Source organism: Acomys minous, assembly GCF_964271855.1.
Source record: "Acomys minous genome assembly, chromosome: 3".
Taxonomy (NCBI): domain Eukaryota; kingdom Metazoa; phylum Chordata; class Mammalia; order Rodentia; family Muridae; genus Acomys; species Acomys minous.
The window spans coordinates 43,838,381-43,855,715 of record NC_140485.1 but is presented as its reverse complement, the minus strand read 5'-3'; the positions used below and the strand labels follow the sequence as shown (position 1 = coordinate 43,855,715).

Genomic DNA, 17,335 nt, shown 5'->3' with positions numbered 1-17,335 from the left:
GGGCCACTCCATCAATGTCTTGAGGGGTTAGCTTTGTCACCAGTGAATGGTTAACGCTGGCCATGACTGGCAAGAGATAACCAAATGTGCTAATGTCAGGCTGTCTCCCTAAACAAACAGTATTTAGAGGAAATTCATACTTACAAAATTTGACTTTAAGTACATACATCAGAGAAACCTCCACTTTCAAATAGTGAAGAACCAAGGCCGATACAGGGAACTGGTTAAGCCTCAGAGCAGCTTATTAATATACAGTATTACTGGTATCAAGATTGAGAATAGTCGTCTAGCTTTTTTTTTTTTTTTAATGTTTTGTTGTTGCTTTTGAGACATGGTTTCTCTGTGTAGCCTTGGCTGTCCTGGACTAGCTTTGTAGACCAGGCTGGCGGTGAACTCAAGAGATCGCCTGCTTTTGCCTCCCAAGAGCTGAGGATTGAAAGTGTGCACCAGACCAAACTTAAAGAGTCTTTTCTTCTCTCACAAGGACCAGCTATGGAGTGGAGTTTTCCTCAGATTATATGCAAATCACAGGCTTTGCTTAGGGGCTATGAGGAATCAAGTTATAATTTAACCTAATGATATTTAAAACATTCTCTATTTTTTTCCAGAATGCTTATAAATCCAAATAGCAAAGGAAAAACTTCATTTACTTTTAATTTTTAAAGAGATTTCTATTCCAGTAACTCTATGAAGGGAACAAGCTCAAGGGCAGAACGGATTGAAGTATGATTTATACTCAATAAAACTAAGAGTACTTGCTGGGCGTGTTAATGCACACCTTTGATCCCAACACTCGGGAGGAAGAGGCAGGTGGGATGTCTGTGAGAAGGCCAGCCTAATCTACAAAGTGAGTCTAGGATAGCCAAGGCTACACAAGAGAAACCCCGTCTCAAAAAAAACCTGAGAGTATTTGATAACCCAAGTGGATTCAGATTCAGAGCTTAAGGTTGAAATTCAGGCTAATCTATACCCCATGTCCCTTAATTTTATGTACCACTTAAGATATAAGCAACAAAACAAATTACCTGGCACACATATGAAACTGCTCAACTACATTTTGCACAACATTCTGGACTTGGAAACTGGTTGCCAGCTAAGCACCTTAGTGAATGAACCTGAGAATAAGCATACGTTCTTACGTCTCCTTGAAGTCTCTGTAATAACACTGTATGAGCACATATAAACATGTATATATATATACATATAGAGACAAAAGAACTATCAAGTTAATTTACTATAATCATTGAAGGTCATGTGTTTTAATATCAAGATACAATGATCAAAACAAGAGAGGAAGGAAACACACCTCTTCATTTTTTAGGACTATTTAGAGCCGGATAATAAAATGGCCCTAAGCAAAAAGTAACCAATGCATGCTATCTTTTAAGAAAGCTTTTTTTTTGGGGGGGGGGGTGGCGGGGGAGGTGGCATTTCATTATATGTGTGGTGTATATAGACATATTAGCAATTGTGTATGTACAAAATGTTTTATAGGGGTACCACACTGAGACATGGAGCACAGTTTGCTACACTCGGCTAAAACACATACACCCCTTGTGCAACTTGACAGGCATTTGCATATTACATAAGATACTGAGTAACAAAGACTCAGATCTTAACTGAATTCTTTTTCTTTCTTTCTTTCTTTTTTTTTTTTTTCTAGATAGTCTGTGTTAGCCTTGGCTGTCCTAGAGTTGTTTTGTAGACCAAGTTGCCTGCCTCTACCTCCCCAGTGCTGGGATTAAAGGCATGCGCCACCATGCCAGCTAGATATTAAAGTTTTAAGCATTAAAACTGTAATGGTAGATTAGCACCTAATATATGGTGCTCTTGAAAGGAAAAAGCAACTTTTAAAAAAGAGAGGTCATCAAACTACAAGCACCTTTTACATTCTGCCCTTCTGTGCACAAGCTTGAAGTGTAAAACATTCTCTACATTCAACTCAGAACTAAAAATTAATAGTACAGAGCTTTACTTTTTGACTTCTAAATATGAAATTATATTCTACACACATAGCAAATGTAATTCTCTATATTACTTCAAATACACATACCGTCTAAGGATTCTCCAATAAACCACAAATACTCTATCCATCCCACTAAAATACAACTAACGTATGGTTGTGGTACATCCCAGGCAATTGTCATTTAAAGCACACAAGGGTAGGTGCTGGCAAAAGTAAACAGATAACCCTTCCAATATGATGTACCACAACCACACATGAGAAAAGTTGAGAACTTACTTTTATTTATTTTAAAATAAACATTGAAGCTTCCCCATTATCCACCACCCTACAAAACTTCTGAATGTGGAATGTTCAAGAGCCTAACCATTTTTAGTAGGCTACAAAACCAGCAAAAACTCCAGTTGTCTAATGATGAATATCTGAGAATAATTGGCTTTTGAGTAGCTGATTTACCTGCTGGGGGAAAAAAATGTTTGCTAAAGGCTAAAAGTAAATTTTAATTTCTGTTGAGAAAAATAACATTAACTTGGTAGCCTTTGTTAACATGTGGATTAATTCTCCATGAAGTAAAATGGAATGGGACAACAAGCAGCATTAAGTTCATAGGCACACAGAACTAGTGCTCAAACTGCTAGCACAGATTCCAACACAGAACATATGGCTAAGTCACTGCTAAACTTTCCGTCTCCATCAAACTGTGTATTCTCCCTATGCATCTAAGGCAAAGAATCAACACTTTGAATGTAAATGTCTCCACGAGAAAAGGAGACTTCAATTAGGGCTAAATTAGACAAACGATAAATAAAAACAGCTGCTAGACATAACCACCAAGTGTGCGACACTAACAATGTATGGATGACTCACTTTTGCTGCTAGCTGTTGAACACCAGTGTTTCAAGATACAACTTTTAGAAACATGTTTTATTTGTTTTGCTTATACCATCAGAACTGAAACTGTCTGTCATTTCCCTAAAACAGGGAAATCAACCTAAAACACATCTGGTGCTTTTCAAAAGATAGCATTTTAAAAGGTTGGTAGCAGCAGGCATTTGTTATCTTTTTCTTTTAAGAACTTTCAGGCTGCAGGAGAAAAACATGTGACCAAAAGTGTTATGATTATCCATCCATTAGAGCTTTTCATCAGTACCTATACCAATTTAGGCAACAATACAGCAAGATCCAAGGATTAGTGATGACAATGCACATTATCGTGAGGAATGACAAACAGGACCAATCCTCATGTAAGCCATTGTTTCAGAGAAACTGTTAAGTGTTCAAATTATCTAAATAGTTCACATTGAGCACAGAAGCAGCCCATCCAGATTATGCCCCGTATTTGATGTGTATCTTCCAGAAGAGCCGACCAAAGGCCTAGTTTGCATTTTGGCTTTGTCTTACACAGTATCCACTACTAAAAAAGCAAGTTACATGTGTTTTTAATCACAGTCGTTTGGCCAGATGACTAGTGCTATGTCAAGGCTGGCAACCAGCCTCACTTGTGTGATTAAGGACCCATGCATAATTTGGTATGCGTCTACTTAGTCGGTGCTCCAATTTAACGGGAAAAGCTGTGAAATGCAGTTGTTTTGCCAAACCACACTCCACTCCTTCCATCTTCCTCTCAAGGAAAACGCTTTAACTTTGTCAATTACCATTGAATAATTCTAGGGCTGATTGTAGATTTTATCCAATGTCAGAAAGTCAAACTTGCATTTTTTTTTCAAGCCACTTCAAATAACTATGGAGATATTATCACCCCATAAGTAGATAATGTTTTACTCCTAAGCAAGGGTGAGAAATCTGAGTATCGTGTGCAAGGCTCAAGATGACGCTTAGGACAGAACATGCAGAGTAAAAATAGTTTCCTTCCATATCCAGGTAATATAAAGCTGACAATTGTAGTCCTGTCTTTATGGGATGAAAACAGTCCCTTTACAGTAAGTTTCCTGAAAGGGAGAACAGATAGACAATAACTCTTCTGGTAACATATTATAGTACACTGGCCAGTGTGTTTTTGGCGATTAAACATAATCCTGTGAATCACATTAATTCACTTGCTGAGTGTTCATTTGCGGCATCCCTCTGTTGGGTCTTGGGGGCCCTCCACGACCTAGAAGACAAAAATGGCATTTGATTTTTCTTTCAAATATTATTTGTTTTGCCTTCAAGCAGACTTTCATCTGAAGTCAAGAAGCATGTGGACAGCTTGTCAGCACATTTGTTATGCTTAAGAGGCCAACTCTTCAGCGTTCAAGCTTCACCTGTCCTGGGGGTTGTCATGTGCAATTTGCTCATGTTCTCTAGCTAAAAGAAGAGCAGAGCTAATGGAGCATTCCACCAGTACTCACTCATTCATTCATTCAACAGTATTTATTGAGTGCCTACTATGTGCCAGGCACTGTCATGAGGCGTTGGAAATAGATACAGCAGTGAAGACAGACAAGGTACCTGCTCTCATGGAGCTTACATTCTAATGTACACGCTAGCTTACATTTATTTCAATAGAAGTAACATCATACTATCAAAATTAATAAAAGCACCAGAATGAAAACAGACCTTTTTACCTAAACTGTTAAAAAGAAACTACATAACATCCAAAATTGTATAATGACTTGTAACAGGTAAAATAACTTTTTACATGCTGTTAAAACATATTTTAGCTATCAGTTAACTCAACGTTCATAGAATATGCTACAAGGTGGGATAGAAGAACACAACCCACATTTACATGCAAACGCCTTTGATACTTCAAGTCGGTATTTCCCAGGTGACCTGTTATCCTTTTTAAAAAGTACTTTCTTAATGATCAATTGCCACTAGCATTCAAATTAAAGTACTTTATAATTCCTCCTTAATATACATTTTATACATGTCATGGGCAGCCGATAACTGTAAGAAACCTAATTCTTTAGCTTCCTTCAATCAGAGAACCATTTAGAACTTCAGATTACATGAAATGCTACCTGTAATTGTTCAGCAGATTAACTTCCTGCCCACATAAGAAATTATTTTCCATTACTTGAAACACACACCAAACATAATACTGTTAAGCCTTTCATTTTTATCTCTAATGATGTTAAGTTCCTAAGAATTGTGTAGTTCTGTTTAAACATCAGAAATATTTGGATCATTAACATTGGTCTTCAAAGTAACCATATTCCAAATAGTTGTGTCACTTCTAAATGGTTCTCTAAATATAACTGGCTTATCTAGCCATTTAAAGGGCTTTTTGAGCCTAAAATATAATATGCATGTTTGAAAAATCAAAGAGGGTAATAAATTTATATAAATGTTCAATCTCGTTCCAAAAATGTCTTACAAAAAGTATCAGTAAGTACTTCCTAAAAACATTTAGCAGGTTTTTAAGACCTGAAAAATAAATTTCCAGTTGGAAAAACAGTTTCTGAGGCAGAGAAAATGTTCTAATTTTTCAAGACAATAACAGGGCAAGTCATTCAAAAATTAAAATTTGGATTTAAGATGAAATTTTAGAAACAGAGCATTTCATTTAATCTTTAGCAACAAGTCTGGAAAAGATAAGTGTACTCCTAACATGTAGCTACATGCAGACTATGAACAGCTCTTCCAAGGCCAGAACAGAAGCTCCACATAAGAGCTAGGATCACCACCACAAAATATTACCTCGTGGGGCTCCCCGTGGTCCACTCTGCCCAGAGCCTCGCTTGAAATTCTGCTGATATCCATCCTAAAAGACAAGCTAGTTAGTAATGAAGGGAAATGTAACTTCCTTCCCTATCTAGTCAGACAGCTAAGCACTAGCAGAACACACAGCCCCTTCTACACACCCGTGTGTCCCAGCCAAGTCACTCTTACTGTGTGCTTCTCTGAAGCTCAAGAATATTCTCCCCTAATTCATTTGGAAAACTACTTTTAGCAAACTACATTAAATGGTTAAAAGCAAACAAAAACACAAACTCAAAGTATGTTGTACACCACAAAAGCCACCCCAAATCACTTAGTTACTGAGCTTTACCCCGTGTTTACATACCCGCTGGTAGCCAGAGTAGTCCCGGGGAGCACTGAACTGAGACTGTGTGTAGCCACTGTTTGGAGTGTTCGAGAATGAAGGGCGGTAACCATCATATCCTCCTAGAATTTACAATAAGAAAATAATTTACCTTTCCTTACAAGGACTCAGCTTTCTTTCTTTCTTTTAAAGATTTATTTATTATGTAAACAGTGCTCTCATGCCAGAGCCAGAAGAGGACACCAGGTCTCATTATAGATGACTGTGAGGCACCATACGGTTGCTGAGAACTGAACTCAGGACCTTTAGAAGAGCAGCCAGTGCTCTTAACCTCTGAGCCATCTCTCCAGCCCCCCGGGACTCAGCTTTCTTAAAGTGTAAGAAAATTATAACCAACACTAGTTATTAAAAATAATTGTGAATTCACTGTCTTGATCCAATCAGTATCTAAGTACCATCTGCCTTAGAGGATGACACCCTTTGTCCTCCTAGGATCATGCATGTGCACACACAAACACACAAATCAAATCTCTCAATTGGTAATTCGGACAAACCAATAAACACATGTTTAACACCTCAATTTTTCTCTCCCAGTTTTGCTACTTAGAAACTGTAGTAATTCAGGTAGTAAGGGGACATAGGATTCTAATTCTAGCACTCAGGAAACAGGCAGGAGAATCTCTGGAGTTTGAGGCCACACACATACAACACACATTTCAAATGTTTGGGGTTTTTTTTTTCCCCTTGGTTTTTCAAGACAGGGTTTCTCTGTGGAGCCTTGGCTGTCCTGGACTCACTTATAGACCAGGCTGGCCTTGAACTCACAGGATCTACCTGCCTCTGCCTCCCAAGTGCTGGGATTAAAGGCGTGTGCTACCACACCTGGCTCAAATGTTTACATTATATATTAAGGGACTAATGCAGAGAGGTAATTACAAAACAACAACAAAAAATCAGGAGAGATATTTCTACTTAGTTTACAAATTAGAAAAAGACTTGAAGCTGCAAAAAGTAATCAGTAGTTGCTCTATTTATTTGTTTACCTCTAAATCCATTGGCAGGGCCCCTGTATCCATTCATCAAGCCTCTGGCACCACGAGACCCTCCTCGGGACACACCTCGACTGTTGTAATAAGGCTGGCTGCTACGTGGAAACCCAGTGTTCTGCTGGGGGGGCTGCTGGTGGCTCCCAGGCACTTGATGGGGCTGGTCCTGGGAACCATGGTAAGTTCCAACCACTGTTAAAGGAAAATGTATATACAAAAACACAGTTTATTACTGTTCTTTCTCCCACATACTTTCTGAACTATACAAAATCTTCTGCACTCCTTTTGTTTTGTTTTTGAGACAGGGTTTTTCTGTATAGCCTTGGCTATCCTGAACTAGCTCAACAGACCAAGCTGCCCTCAAACTCACAAGAGATCCACCAGCCTCTGTCCCCAAGTTCAGGGACTGAAGGTATACACCACCACTGTCTGGCTCCTGCACTCCTGAACTATTTTAAGTTCAGTTATTTGAATAAATTTGCCTACTAATATGAAAATTATAATGCTACTGAAGGCCCTATTTGTGTCCTACTTCACCTGTAAGATTAAGCCAGAGAGTCATTTCCCTAACAGTGTTCTAAACACTAGAAGCAGAGCACACAGCACCACTCACTCTTCTATACACAGAATTTGAAAAGGCTCTGTATTACCAGTACCTGTTGAAATTAACTGACCTTTTAGCAAAAACAGACTACATAATTCACAAGAGTCATATGACCAAACAGGGTACGTCATTATTTTTCATTATAAATCTTAATGATTTAAGTTTGTTTATTTCCTTTGGCACTTGTGAAACACACAAAAATACTTATAGCTAAGTGGTTAGACAGAAAAATATCATCCATTTCATTTCTGAAACATTAGAGGCTTTCAGATAGGTGCCTATCTAAAATGACAATTACAGCCAACTTAGAAGACAGCTAAATGGTGCTCACACTGGCATCAAACCTATGGAAAGGGCTGGTTCTAAAAAGGCTCACATTACTTTGAAAACAACCACCCACCTACCACCCTCCATAATGGAAGAGTTCTAAAAAATAAAGTCAAAAATTAAATATTGACATACATTTTCTGATTGTTATTCCAGTTTTTATAATTCACAGGAGAGTAAGGACAAGGAAAAAAAAAAGAAGAAGAAGCAAAAAAGGACCCGATACTAGGAATGACTTCACCTGTACCTACAACACTGATTCCTGGGAATGTAACTGATGTGTCCCAGCACACCGAAAGGAATTCCAAGTACTCTCCTCATTTTATAGTGCCCTTTTTGTCATGGGGAGGTGGGGGTGGGGCAGAAAATGCCTGAAGAGAATAAAGGGTCACAGCTCTTCTTGAGCTACTTAGCTGAACTATATTTTATTATTCATGATATAATCTCACTATATAGTTTCTTTTATTATATTTTCAACATAAAAATCTCAAACAAATGCAAATTACAATATTCATTATCTTTAAGAAAGTTTACCAAGGCTGGCATCAAAATCACATATCACCTGCCTCTGCCTCCCAAGTACTGGGATTAAAGGTGTGCATCACCATGTCAAGAAAGAAGTTTTATTTTAAAAGAATTTTACTAATTTTCCTTTTTTTTTTTTTTTTTTAAATTTTCGCAACAGGGTTTTTCTGTGTAGCCCTCGGTGTCCTGTACTCTCTTTGTAGAGCATGCTGGCTTGGAACTCAAAAGATCTGCCTGCCTCTCCCTCCCAAGTGCTAAGATTAAAGGTGTGCACTACCACACCCAGAAAATTTTACTAATCTTGATAAAAATGTCATTCCATCAAACTCACAGTAAACATACGATTAAAACTTGATCTTTATTTTAATGTAGCAGAAGCCAAGCCCGGCACTGTGATGCATCCTTCAGACCCAGAATTCAGAGGCAGGCTTCTCTGTCTATTCCAGGACAGCCTGTTCTACATATCAAGTTCCAGGCACAATAAGACCCTGTCTCAAAAGGGTTTTTTTTTGGGGGGGGGGGGGAGTTGGGTTTGTTTGTTTGTTTGTTTGTTTGTTTTTAAGACAGGGTTTCTCTGTGTAGCCTTGGCTGTCCTAGACTTGCTTTGTAGACCAGGCTGTCCTCAAACTCACAGTGATCCACCTGCCTCTGCTTCCCAAATGCTGGGATTAAAGGTGTACGCCACCACACCCAGCCTCAAAAGATTTTTAAAAAGAAGAAAAAACCAGGCAGTTCTTTCCCAGGTTTTTTTCATATAGGAACAAGTTAAGAATTAGATTTTATTGAAATTGGTACCAGGCCTAGAATACACCAGGCAGTTTTCCAAACACAAGGGACATAAATTACCAACACACTGTCATGTTCATGTAGAAACTTACTACTCTAAATAGAAGATGATGAAGTAAACAAGTCACCAAAAAAGTATATTTGGAGAAATGAAAGTAAGTATACATACAGATCTGAAAGCCAAAAAGCAAGTACTAAGGAATTAAATTCAAAAATCTCTGTTATACATTTTAGTCTATTACAGGGCTAGTGAGAGGGATCAGTGGATTAAAAGTGTTTGCACCACATCAGGCATGGTGGTACACGCCATTAATCCCAGGACTGGGGAGGCAGAGGCAGGTGGATATGCAATTTTGATGCTAGCCTGGTCTACAAAGCAACTCCTGAACAGCCAACGCTTACAGAGACTCCTGCCCCCCCCCCCACTGTCTCAAAAAACCAAAAAGAAAAGAAAAAAAAGGGGGGGCCCAAATTTACCTATTGTTTCTAAGCTTCCTGACAAGCATCATAGCAGTAAGCTATATAAATGAGGAACAGTTAAGTCTCAATAATTCAGTAACAAACTCAATTCCAGCAAAACTGTAACATTAATTGGTATACAATAAAAACTTCTTAGGCACAGGCACTCTAAATAAAATCTAAAATGCCCTAATACTGTCATATTAAAAAAAATAAAAAATAGATGGCTGAGCAGATAAAGGAATTTGGTGCAGAAATATACTGAATTCAATCCCTGGGACCCGCATTAGGTCCCATGACCTGTACAATACATGCTGTAGCAACACACCCAACATGCATCTCTCACACGTGTACACGAGAGAGAGGGGGGGGGGAGGGTTAGTTTAAACATTTTATAAAGATGAAAATCTCCTAACCCCTTAACAAAGAAATTGCTCTTTCCAAATGAGACCTTTAAGAAAACCACAACCCGCCACTCCCAGCAACACATGCTTTTAATCCCTACAGGCGCTGACTGCAGAATTCAAGGCCAGCCTGGTCTACAAAGCAAGTCCAGGACAGCAAAAGGCACAGAGAACCACGTCTCAGAAACCCAAAGAAAAGAAAAAGAAGAAAACCACAACCAAGTAAAAAGCAGAACTGTGGTGCCCAGTCCTAACTGATTCAACTACAATGCAACTCTCCTGCACCTAAGGTCAGGATCATTGCAGAAGCAGAGATTCTCAGAGCCAGCAGAACATGCACTTTATTTTGAGGTTCTGTCTCCTTGGAGTATCACAGGCTCACTAACATGGATTCTTAAACATGACCTAAGCAAAGAAGACACCAAAAGGTATTATAAAGTGAATGAGGGAAAACCTATGAGGCCTCAAGCCGGGACAAAGAACCAGAGGTAACTGAGGACTGCTGAGAGCAGGCGAAATAGTCTTCTCCAGGGAAGAGCACAGAAATGGGTTATCCTACACCAAATGCTCAGCCCTGAAAACATGCATACAAGTGACAGTACACAGACTGAGCAGGTTTTAATATGTATTTAGGAGTAAATAAACATCTAACAAAATAAAAACAGGCAATGAACTTGAAAGGGAGGTTCTGAAGAAAGGCGGAAAAATGACATTATAATCTCACTGTAGTGTTTTCTCAAAAAACAAAAAACTATTTAAAAAAAAAAAAAAAGGACTGAATAGAAAGTTACCCTAGCTTTCTTCTTACCCGTTTGCAGCTGATCTTGTTGAAGCTCTGTTTGTTCCACTTGGTGCGGCTGACTGGAAAAACTCTGGTTATAACTGGCCTGGTACTGACTCTGCTGCTTTAAAGTCTCTTGCTCGTTGACAGGAGGAACTGGAGCGTTCATATTGAACACCTATAGCAAACCAGGTAAACGATCAGGTGCTTAATCTTCAGACATTGCTTTGCACACTAATTCAATCATATTCAGTACTATAGTACTACCAGAAATTATACAATTTAAATTATTGATGGAAACAGCACTTGCTCAACATCTAAATTTACTTTTAAGTATTTCAGTAAAATAAAGATTAAGCTAAAGAACAAATGTTACCAGTTACATATCTAGATTATAGCTTCATGAACATTTTATACCCATGCTTTTTGTTTTAAAGATTTAGTGTGTGTTTATGTATATGCACTGCACATGTTGAGGTCAGACGACAACTTTCAGAATTCAGTTTCCTTCTGCCATGTGAGTTCCAGGGATTAAATATAAAAGCATCAGCCTAGGCAGCAAGGACCTCTCCTACCTATCTGTTTCTTTTTTGTTTTGTTTAAAACTTTGTTAATCTTTTAGCCTTTAGAGTAAAGCTAAATATATATATATATGTGACTCATAAGGCTCAAAGGTATCACTGAAAAAGCCTCAGATTCAGAATTTAGTGTTCAGTAAAAGTAAGTTACATATCAAGCTGAGCTCGGTCTAGTATGACACACAGTGCACACTAGAAAGTGCTCACTGCTCACCGTTTGCATGGATTGGAATGGAGCTGCATTTACATTGATTCCACTGCTATGCAAAGGTTTACTTGTCCCAGCCTGGAACACTTGAGGCTGAGAAGCAGCAGGAAGGGATGATGATCCTGTAGTCTGGTCTGTATTTAAAGATATTGTTGCCTAAACACAAATAAATAAATAAACTTTAGTGGCAAAATAATGCAAAATTTTTACATGTTAATAATTTATTTTATGAAAGAAAATAGGACCAAAAGAAACCAAACAAAACAAGTACCATGCTAATTCATGCTAGGTAACAAAACTTGCCTGAATCTGGTCGATTGGCTCCTTTTGTGGCCGCTGCTCTGTAGCATGAGAAGGCTGGTACAAGGGTTGAGGTGCTGTATACCCCTCGCTGGTGGAGGAAACCAAAGGAACCTATACAGATATAAAGATCTCAAACTTTATTTTGTCCTAACAAAATTGACCATTAAAAACAAAGAAACAAACAAAAAACTAATTATACCAACTCCAATAAAGATTCAAAGAAACTTCTGTTAAGTGAAGAGAATTTCTATCTTCATTTTGAGACTTCAAGATTTTATACAATATGACTGGATAGGCAGCACACACCTTTAATCCTAGCACCGAGAGGACGCAGAGGTGGCATATATCTGTAACTTTAAGTTCTACATATCAAATTCCAAGCCACTAAGCAATATATAGACTTTTCCAAAACAAAATACCTAAAATTGAAAATTATACTGATATTTAAATCTCAAAGTTAAATTAAACCTTTGTCTAATTAAGTCCCAATCTGTAAAATAGTAAACTGTTTTAATGACAACCGTTGTTTTTTTTTGGGGGGGGGGGTTCTGGCATTTGGTTTTTAAGAGACAAGGTTTCTCTGTGTAGGCTTGGCTGTCCTGGACTCACTTTGTAGACCAGGCTGGTCTCAAACTCACAGAGACCCGCCTGTCTCTGCCTCCCGAGTGCTGGGACTAAAGGTGTGTGCCACCACTGCCCGGCAACAACTGTTTTCTTTTAGTGTACATAACCAAGAATTAATGTGTGTTTTTTTTTTAATTGTAAGACAATGTCCTGTTATATGGAAGCATGAAAAATTTTAGTCCCCAAAAGAAAAGCAAACATAAGCCATGTGGATAAAAGCACCTCACTGCCCATTGCAATGAATCTGTAACAGAACACTTGCAAAGTGATCAAATGTATCCCAGCCTAGCCAAGGTAAGAAATGAGTGCTAAGTAAAAGACCTAAGTAAACTACATATTCACTCTTACCTGTGTGGCTTCTGGTTGTACAGGAACTTGATTAGGTTGGGCAAGTCTAGATTCAGAATGAACTGTAAAATTAAGAGAAATATCACACAAAACCAAATCTTTCTTAAACATTATCTACATTAGTATTATAAGCAAATTTCTATAACCAAATGATTAATGAACATTTTCATATCAATGAGGTCTAAGATTTCAGCTTTCAAATTAGCAATTTAGTTTATTTGCAGTAATTATATTTTACTCGTAGTTGCTTTTCTTTTGTGCCAGTAATAGAAGTACTTGCAACATGAAGTAGACACTGAGATAATATCCAGTGCCAGCACTTTCGAGACCTACATGCCTGGCAGGTAGGATTTCCTGGTTGTCACACTCAGATGGCCTGTTTCAACTCCTGGAGTGGTAACCTCAAAATCTGGTCCCAGAAAAGATCCTTAACAGCTAAGAGCACTTGCTCCTCTTCCAAAAGACCAGAGTTCGGCTCCAGCATCCACAGCAGGCAGCTCACAACCACCTAGTAACTAAACCTCAGGGGATCCAACACCCTCTCTGGCCTCTGCTGCAGGTACGAAAACACAATGTCATATGCATGTGTATATAAATATACACACTTATATACAAACAGAAAAAAAATTATTTCTAAAGTAGCATAAAAAGTAAAGTTGCTTATATTCAAAACTTTAACAAGGGCTGACGAGAAGGCTGCTTGCTGCCAAATCTGAATTCTTTTTATCTTGAGGACCCCCATGTTAGAATGAAATAACCAACTACAAGTTGTCCCTCTTCTTGCACTGCCCCTTCACACACACACCACAGAGAAACCTTGTCTCAAAAGGCAAGGGGGGGCCTTAAGAGAAAGAAGAGAATGAAATTTTAAGAAAATGCTTGGAGGGCTGGAGAGATGACTCGGTGGTTAAGAGTGCCGCCTGCTCTTCCAGAGATCCTGAGTTCGATTCCCAGCAACCACATGGTAGCTCACAGCCATCTATAATATGTTGTGATACTCTCTCTTCTGCATATAAAGCACTCATATGCAATAAATAAAATAAATAAATAAATCTTTTTAAAAAAGAAGAAGAAAGAAAGAAAGAAAATGCTTGGCGTGGTGGCACACACCTTTAATCCCAGCACTTGGGAGGCAGAGACAGGCAGGTCTCTGAGTCTAAGTCCAGGCCAGGCCAATCTGGTCTACCTTAGTTCTGGGACAGCCAGAGCTACACCGTGAGATCCTGTCTCAAAAATTCATTAAGAAAAGCACGCACACCTTTAATGCAAGCACTCAGGAGGCAGAAGCAGGGGGTTGTTGTGAGTTCAAGGACAGCCTGGTCTACAAAATGAGTCCAGGACAGCCAAGGCTACACAGAGAAACCCTGTCTTGAAAAACCAAAAAGAAAAAGAAAGGAAGGAAGAAAGGAAAAACAAATAATAGATTTCTTGTTTGCTTACAGTACTTTAATGTGTTCTGTTGGGAAGAGCAAGATGCAAACTACTACTCAACACACACTGGCTCTTTAGCTGCTACTTCAATGATGTGGGTCTGAGTGCCTTATTCATCTCTTCCCCTCACGCTCATGCATCCCCTTCATGGCTGTATCATCAGAAATTCTCCCTCAAGAGCTACAAGCATCCACAGAAGCCACATCTATTATTTTTACTCCTAATATTTTTGAAGTTGATACTAGTTCTCACACCCCTGCTAAGCAGCTCTGAACCACTTAAAACTCTAGTTCTAGAGAGTCAAGTCTCTAGTCACCAGGCACACTTGAACTCACACATATATATATCCAGAGACACACAATCAAACTTCTGAAAAAAGATCATTGAAATTTAAAACACCATACAAAATTTCACTAACACAAATTGTAGCAACTGTCAAATAATTAAGACTATCAGAAGGAAGCTGCTGTAACTGGATGAGGAGAGAGTAGTTCATAAATGAGAGAACAGTGTGTAGATTCCTGGAGCACTAGTAACTTTCCATTTCTTGACTTAGATGCTGCTGTGTTTAACTTGTGAAAAGCTATTAATTCTATATATCTATGCCAAAAAAATATTACACGAAACAACAGAACTAGTTTTAACTTTAGAGGAACAATTACTCATCAAATTAAAGAACTAAAAAAAAAAAGCATTAAAAATTAGCAAAATTAACTCTGAAGGCTATAGTGGGTCTCATATTTATTTCTTATACAAAAAGGAGGAAAAAGCATTGATGGGCCAGGAGTGGCTAAAAACACTTTGGAAACTGATAAAATGGATCAGAGGATTACAAAAGCAGCTTGCCCCACCCAGCCTGATGATCTGAGATTGTTCTCCAGAACCCACTTAGTCAGAGGTTGGGACTCAAGCAGCACACATGCCACATTCTCTAAAAATGAAAACTTTTACGATCATCATTACTTACCCTGTGGGCAAACCAGCTGAGGCATATCCATGTTTTGTGTAGGGTTCATAGGCTGTGCTGATACAATGGCAGGATCAAGCGTCTGATTTTCAAAATCCAACATTGAATCCTACAAGTCAGGATATAATTGAATTATATCAAACAACATACATTTTCATTTACTGTTAGTAGTACTTTGCTAAAATACACCTACCTGTATGAAATTATAAGGCCCCTGCATTTGTGCCATAAGATCTTGTACTCGCTGCCGTCTTACAAGTGGATCTGACTGAGCCACTGGAGTCAGAGAATGGGGCTCTGGTACTGAAGGAGATGCAGCCTGAGGTTGCTGCTGGAGTGAGTTTACCACCTAAAATAGGAGGGGGGAGGGGAAATCTCCATTATTTTAACAGCCGTTTCCCAAATATTAAGTATGCTGTCTATATTGTAATGAGGAAAGTAAGCCTTAACCCCACTCTACCCTCCCAAAAAATCATTCCCACCCAAACCTGAGGACAGGAGTTCAGTTCCCCAGAGCCCATATGGTAGGAGAGAATCAATTCTTTCAAATTATTCTCTACCACTATCATGCACCTCATGATACAAATGAACATGCAAAATATATTTTTTAAAAGGCTGTTGCCGGGCATGGTGGTGCACGCCTTTAATCTCAGCACTCTGGACGCAGAGGCAGGCGGATCGCTGTGAGTTCAAGGCCAGCCTGGTCTACAAAGTGAGTCCAGGACAGCCAAGGCTACACAGAGAAATCCTGTCATCGACGTCGTCGTTGTCCCCCCAAAAAAAAATTTTTTGAGACAGGCTAGGATTACAGGCATGCACTAGCACGCTGTGATAACCCTTTTTATTTCACTCTATTACATCTTAAGTGCAGTCTGTCTGTGTAACACAGAATGGCCTTCAACACCACCAAGTGCTGGGATCAGAGACTTAATACCAGACAGGCAAAAATCTTTTAAATATATATTGTGATGTGTTCATTATAATTATGTGCCAATGATACAAAAGTCTAATAACAACCTAATTTTTCTCAGGAAAGATTAAAAATCACCAAAGTCAAAAGACTCACAATACTAAGAACTTTTACCTCAACTGTTTCAACTGCCCACTCATCCACTTGCTCCTTCTCACCACTGCTGAACTGTGTTTCTGCCATGAATTGCCTATTGACATACTGAAGAGAAAAGTCAATGTTTGGGACGTCTGTTTGAAAAGTACAAGGTTCAGCAGTACTAAGCTTTTTTAAGAAGTCATACCTCTGTTGATTCAACCTCACTTTGCTCTGTGTACTCTTCAGTTGGCTCAGGTTCTAAAGTTAAAAAGGAAATAAAACAAAAGAGATTTATTTAGGTTGGTGAAACTGTAACAGCAGAAATCTGTTAGATATTTAACTAAATCAACAGAACCCACAAGAAGCCAAGGGGAAGCCACATATATTCAGGTGAAATATACTGGGCTTGTCTATTATAACACATGTATCTCTAACAGGAAAGATGTAGTAAGGAAGTATACCATTGAAGAGGAAAGACAGAGAACAATAGGTGTTTTGCCTATGTCTATGTTTCATGCATGTGAAATGCCAACAAGTCAGAAGAGCATGACAGATCCCCTAAACTAGATTTACACACAGTTGTAAGCTATCCTTTGGGTGCTCAAAATCAAACCCTGGTCCTCTGTAGGAGCAGCCAGTGTTCTTAACTAGGGAGCCATCGCTCCATCCCACTACTAAAACTTCTCTAAGAAAAATGTCTGGCCAGGGCACAAGTCTGTAATCCCAGCACTCTGGGAGGCAGATCTCTGGGAGTTTGAGGCCAGCCTGGTCTACAAAGCAAGTCTAGGACAGCCACAGCTACAAATAGATCCCTGTCTTGAAAAACAAAAAACAAAAAAAAAAAAAACAAAAAAAAAGAAAGAAAAAATGAAAAAAGAAAAGTGTCTGCTTGTAAATGATACCCAAAAGTGAGTGTAATGTTATCAATTCTACTTAAAAATA

General features: G+C 38.7%; 1 protein-coding gene across 3 annotated transcripts in view; it reads right to left on the bottom strand.

Moving 5' to 3' along the window:
- Positions 1 to 2,225: 2,225 nt before the first annotated feature.
- The window catches only part of CAPRIN1 (cell cycle associated protein 1), a 35,160-nt gene continuing 20,050 nt past the window's right edge, over positions 2,226 to 17,335 (bottom strand). For all 3 annotated transcript variants that reach the window (XM_084774973.1, XM_084774974.1, XM_084774975.1), the window contains 12 exons: positions 16,599 to 16,651; positions 16,430 to 16,516; positions 15,539 to 15,694; positions 15,346 to 15,454; positions 12,948 to 13,009; positions 11,976 to 12,086; positions 11,679 to 11,828; positions 10,914 to 11,064; positions 6,998 to 7,192; positions 5,976 to 6,076; positions 5,609 to 5,672; positions 2,226 to 4,076 (listed from right to left, as the gene is read on the bottom strand). In XM_084774973.1, the coding sequence (XP_084631099.1) occupies positions 4,012 to 4,076; positions 5,609 to 5,672; positions 5,976 to 6,076; positions 6,998 to 7,192; positions 10,914 to 11,064; positions 11,679 to 11,828; positions 11,976 to 12,086; positions 12,948 to 13,009; positions 15,346 to 15,454; positions 15,539 to 15,694; positions 16,430 to 16,516; positions 16,599 to 16,651 (1,304 nt within the window). In that variant the 3' untranslated portion in view covers positions 2,226 to 4,011. The remainder of the gene's footprint in view (positions 4,077 to 5,608; positions 5,673 to 5,975; positions 6,077 to 6,997; positions 7,193 to 10,913; positions 11,065 to 11,678; positions 11,829 to 11,975; positions 12,087 to 12,947; positions 13,010 to 15,345; positions 15,455 to 15,538; positions 15,695 to 16,429; positions 16,517 to 16,598; positions 16,652 to 17,335) is intronic.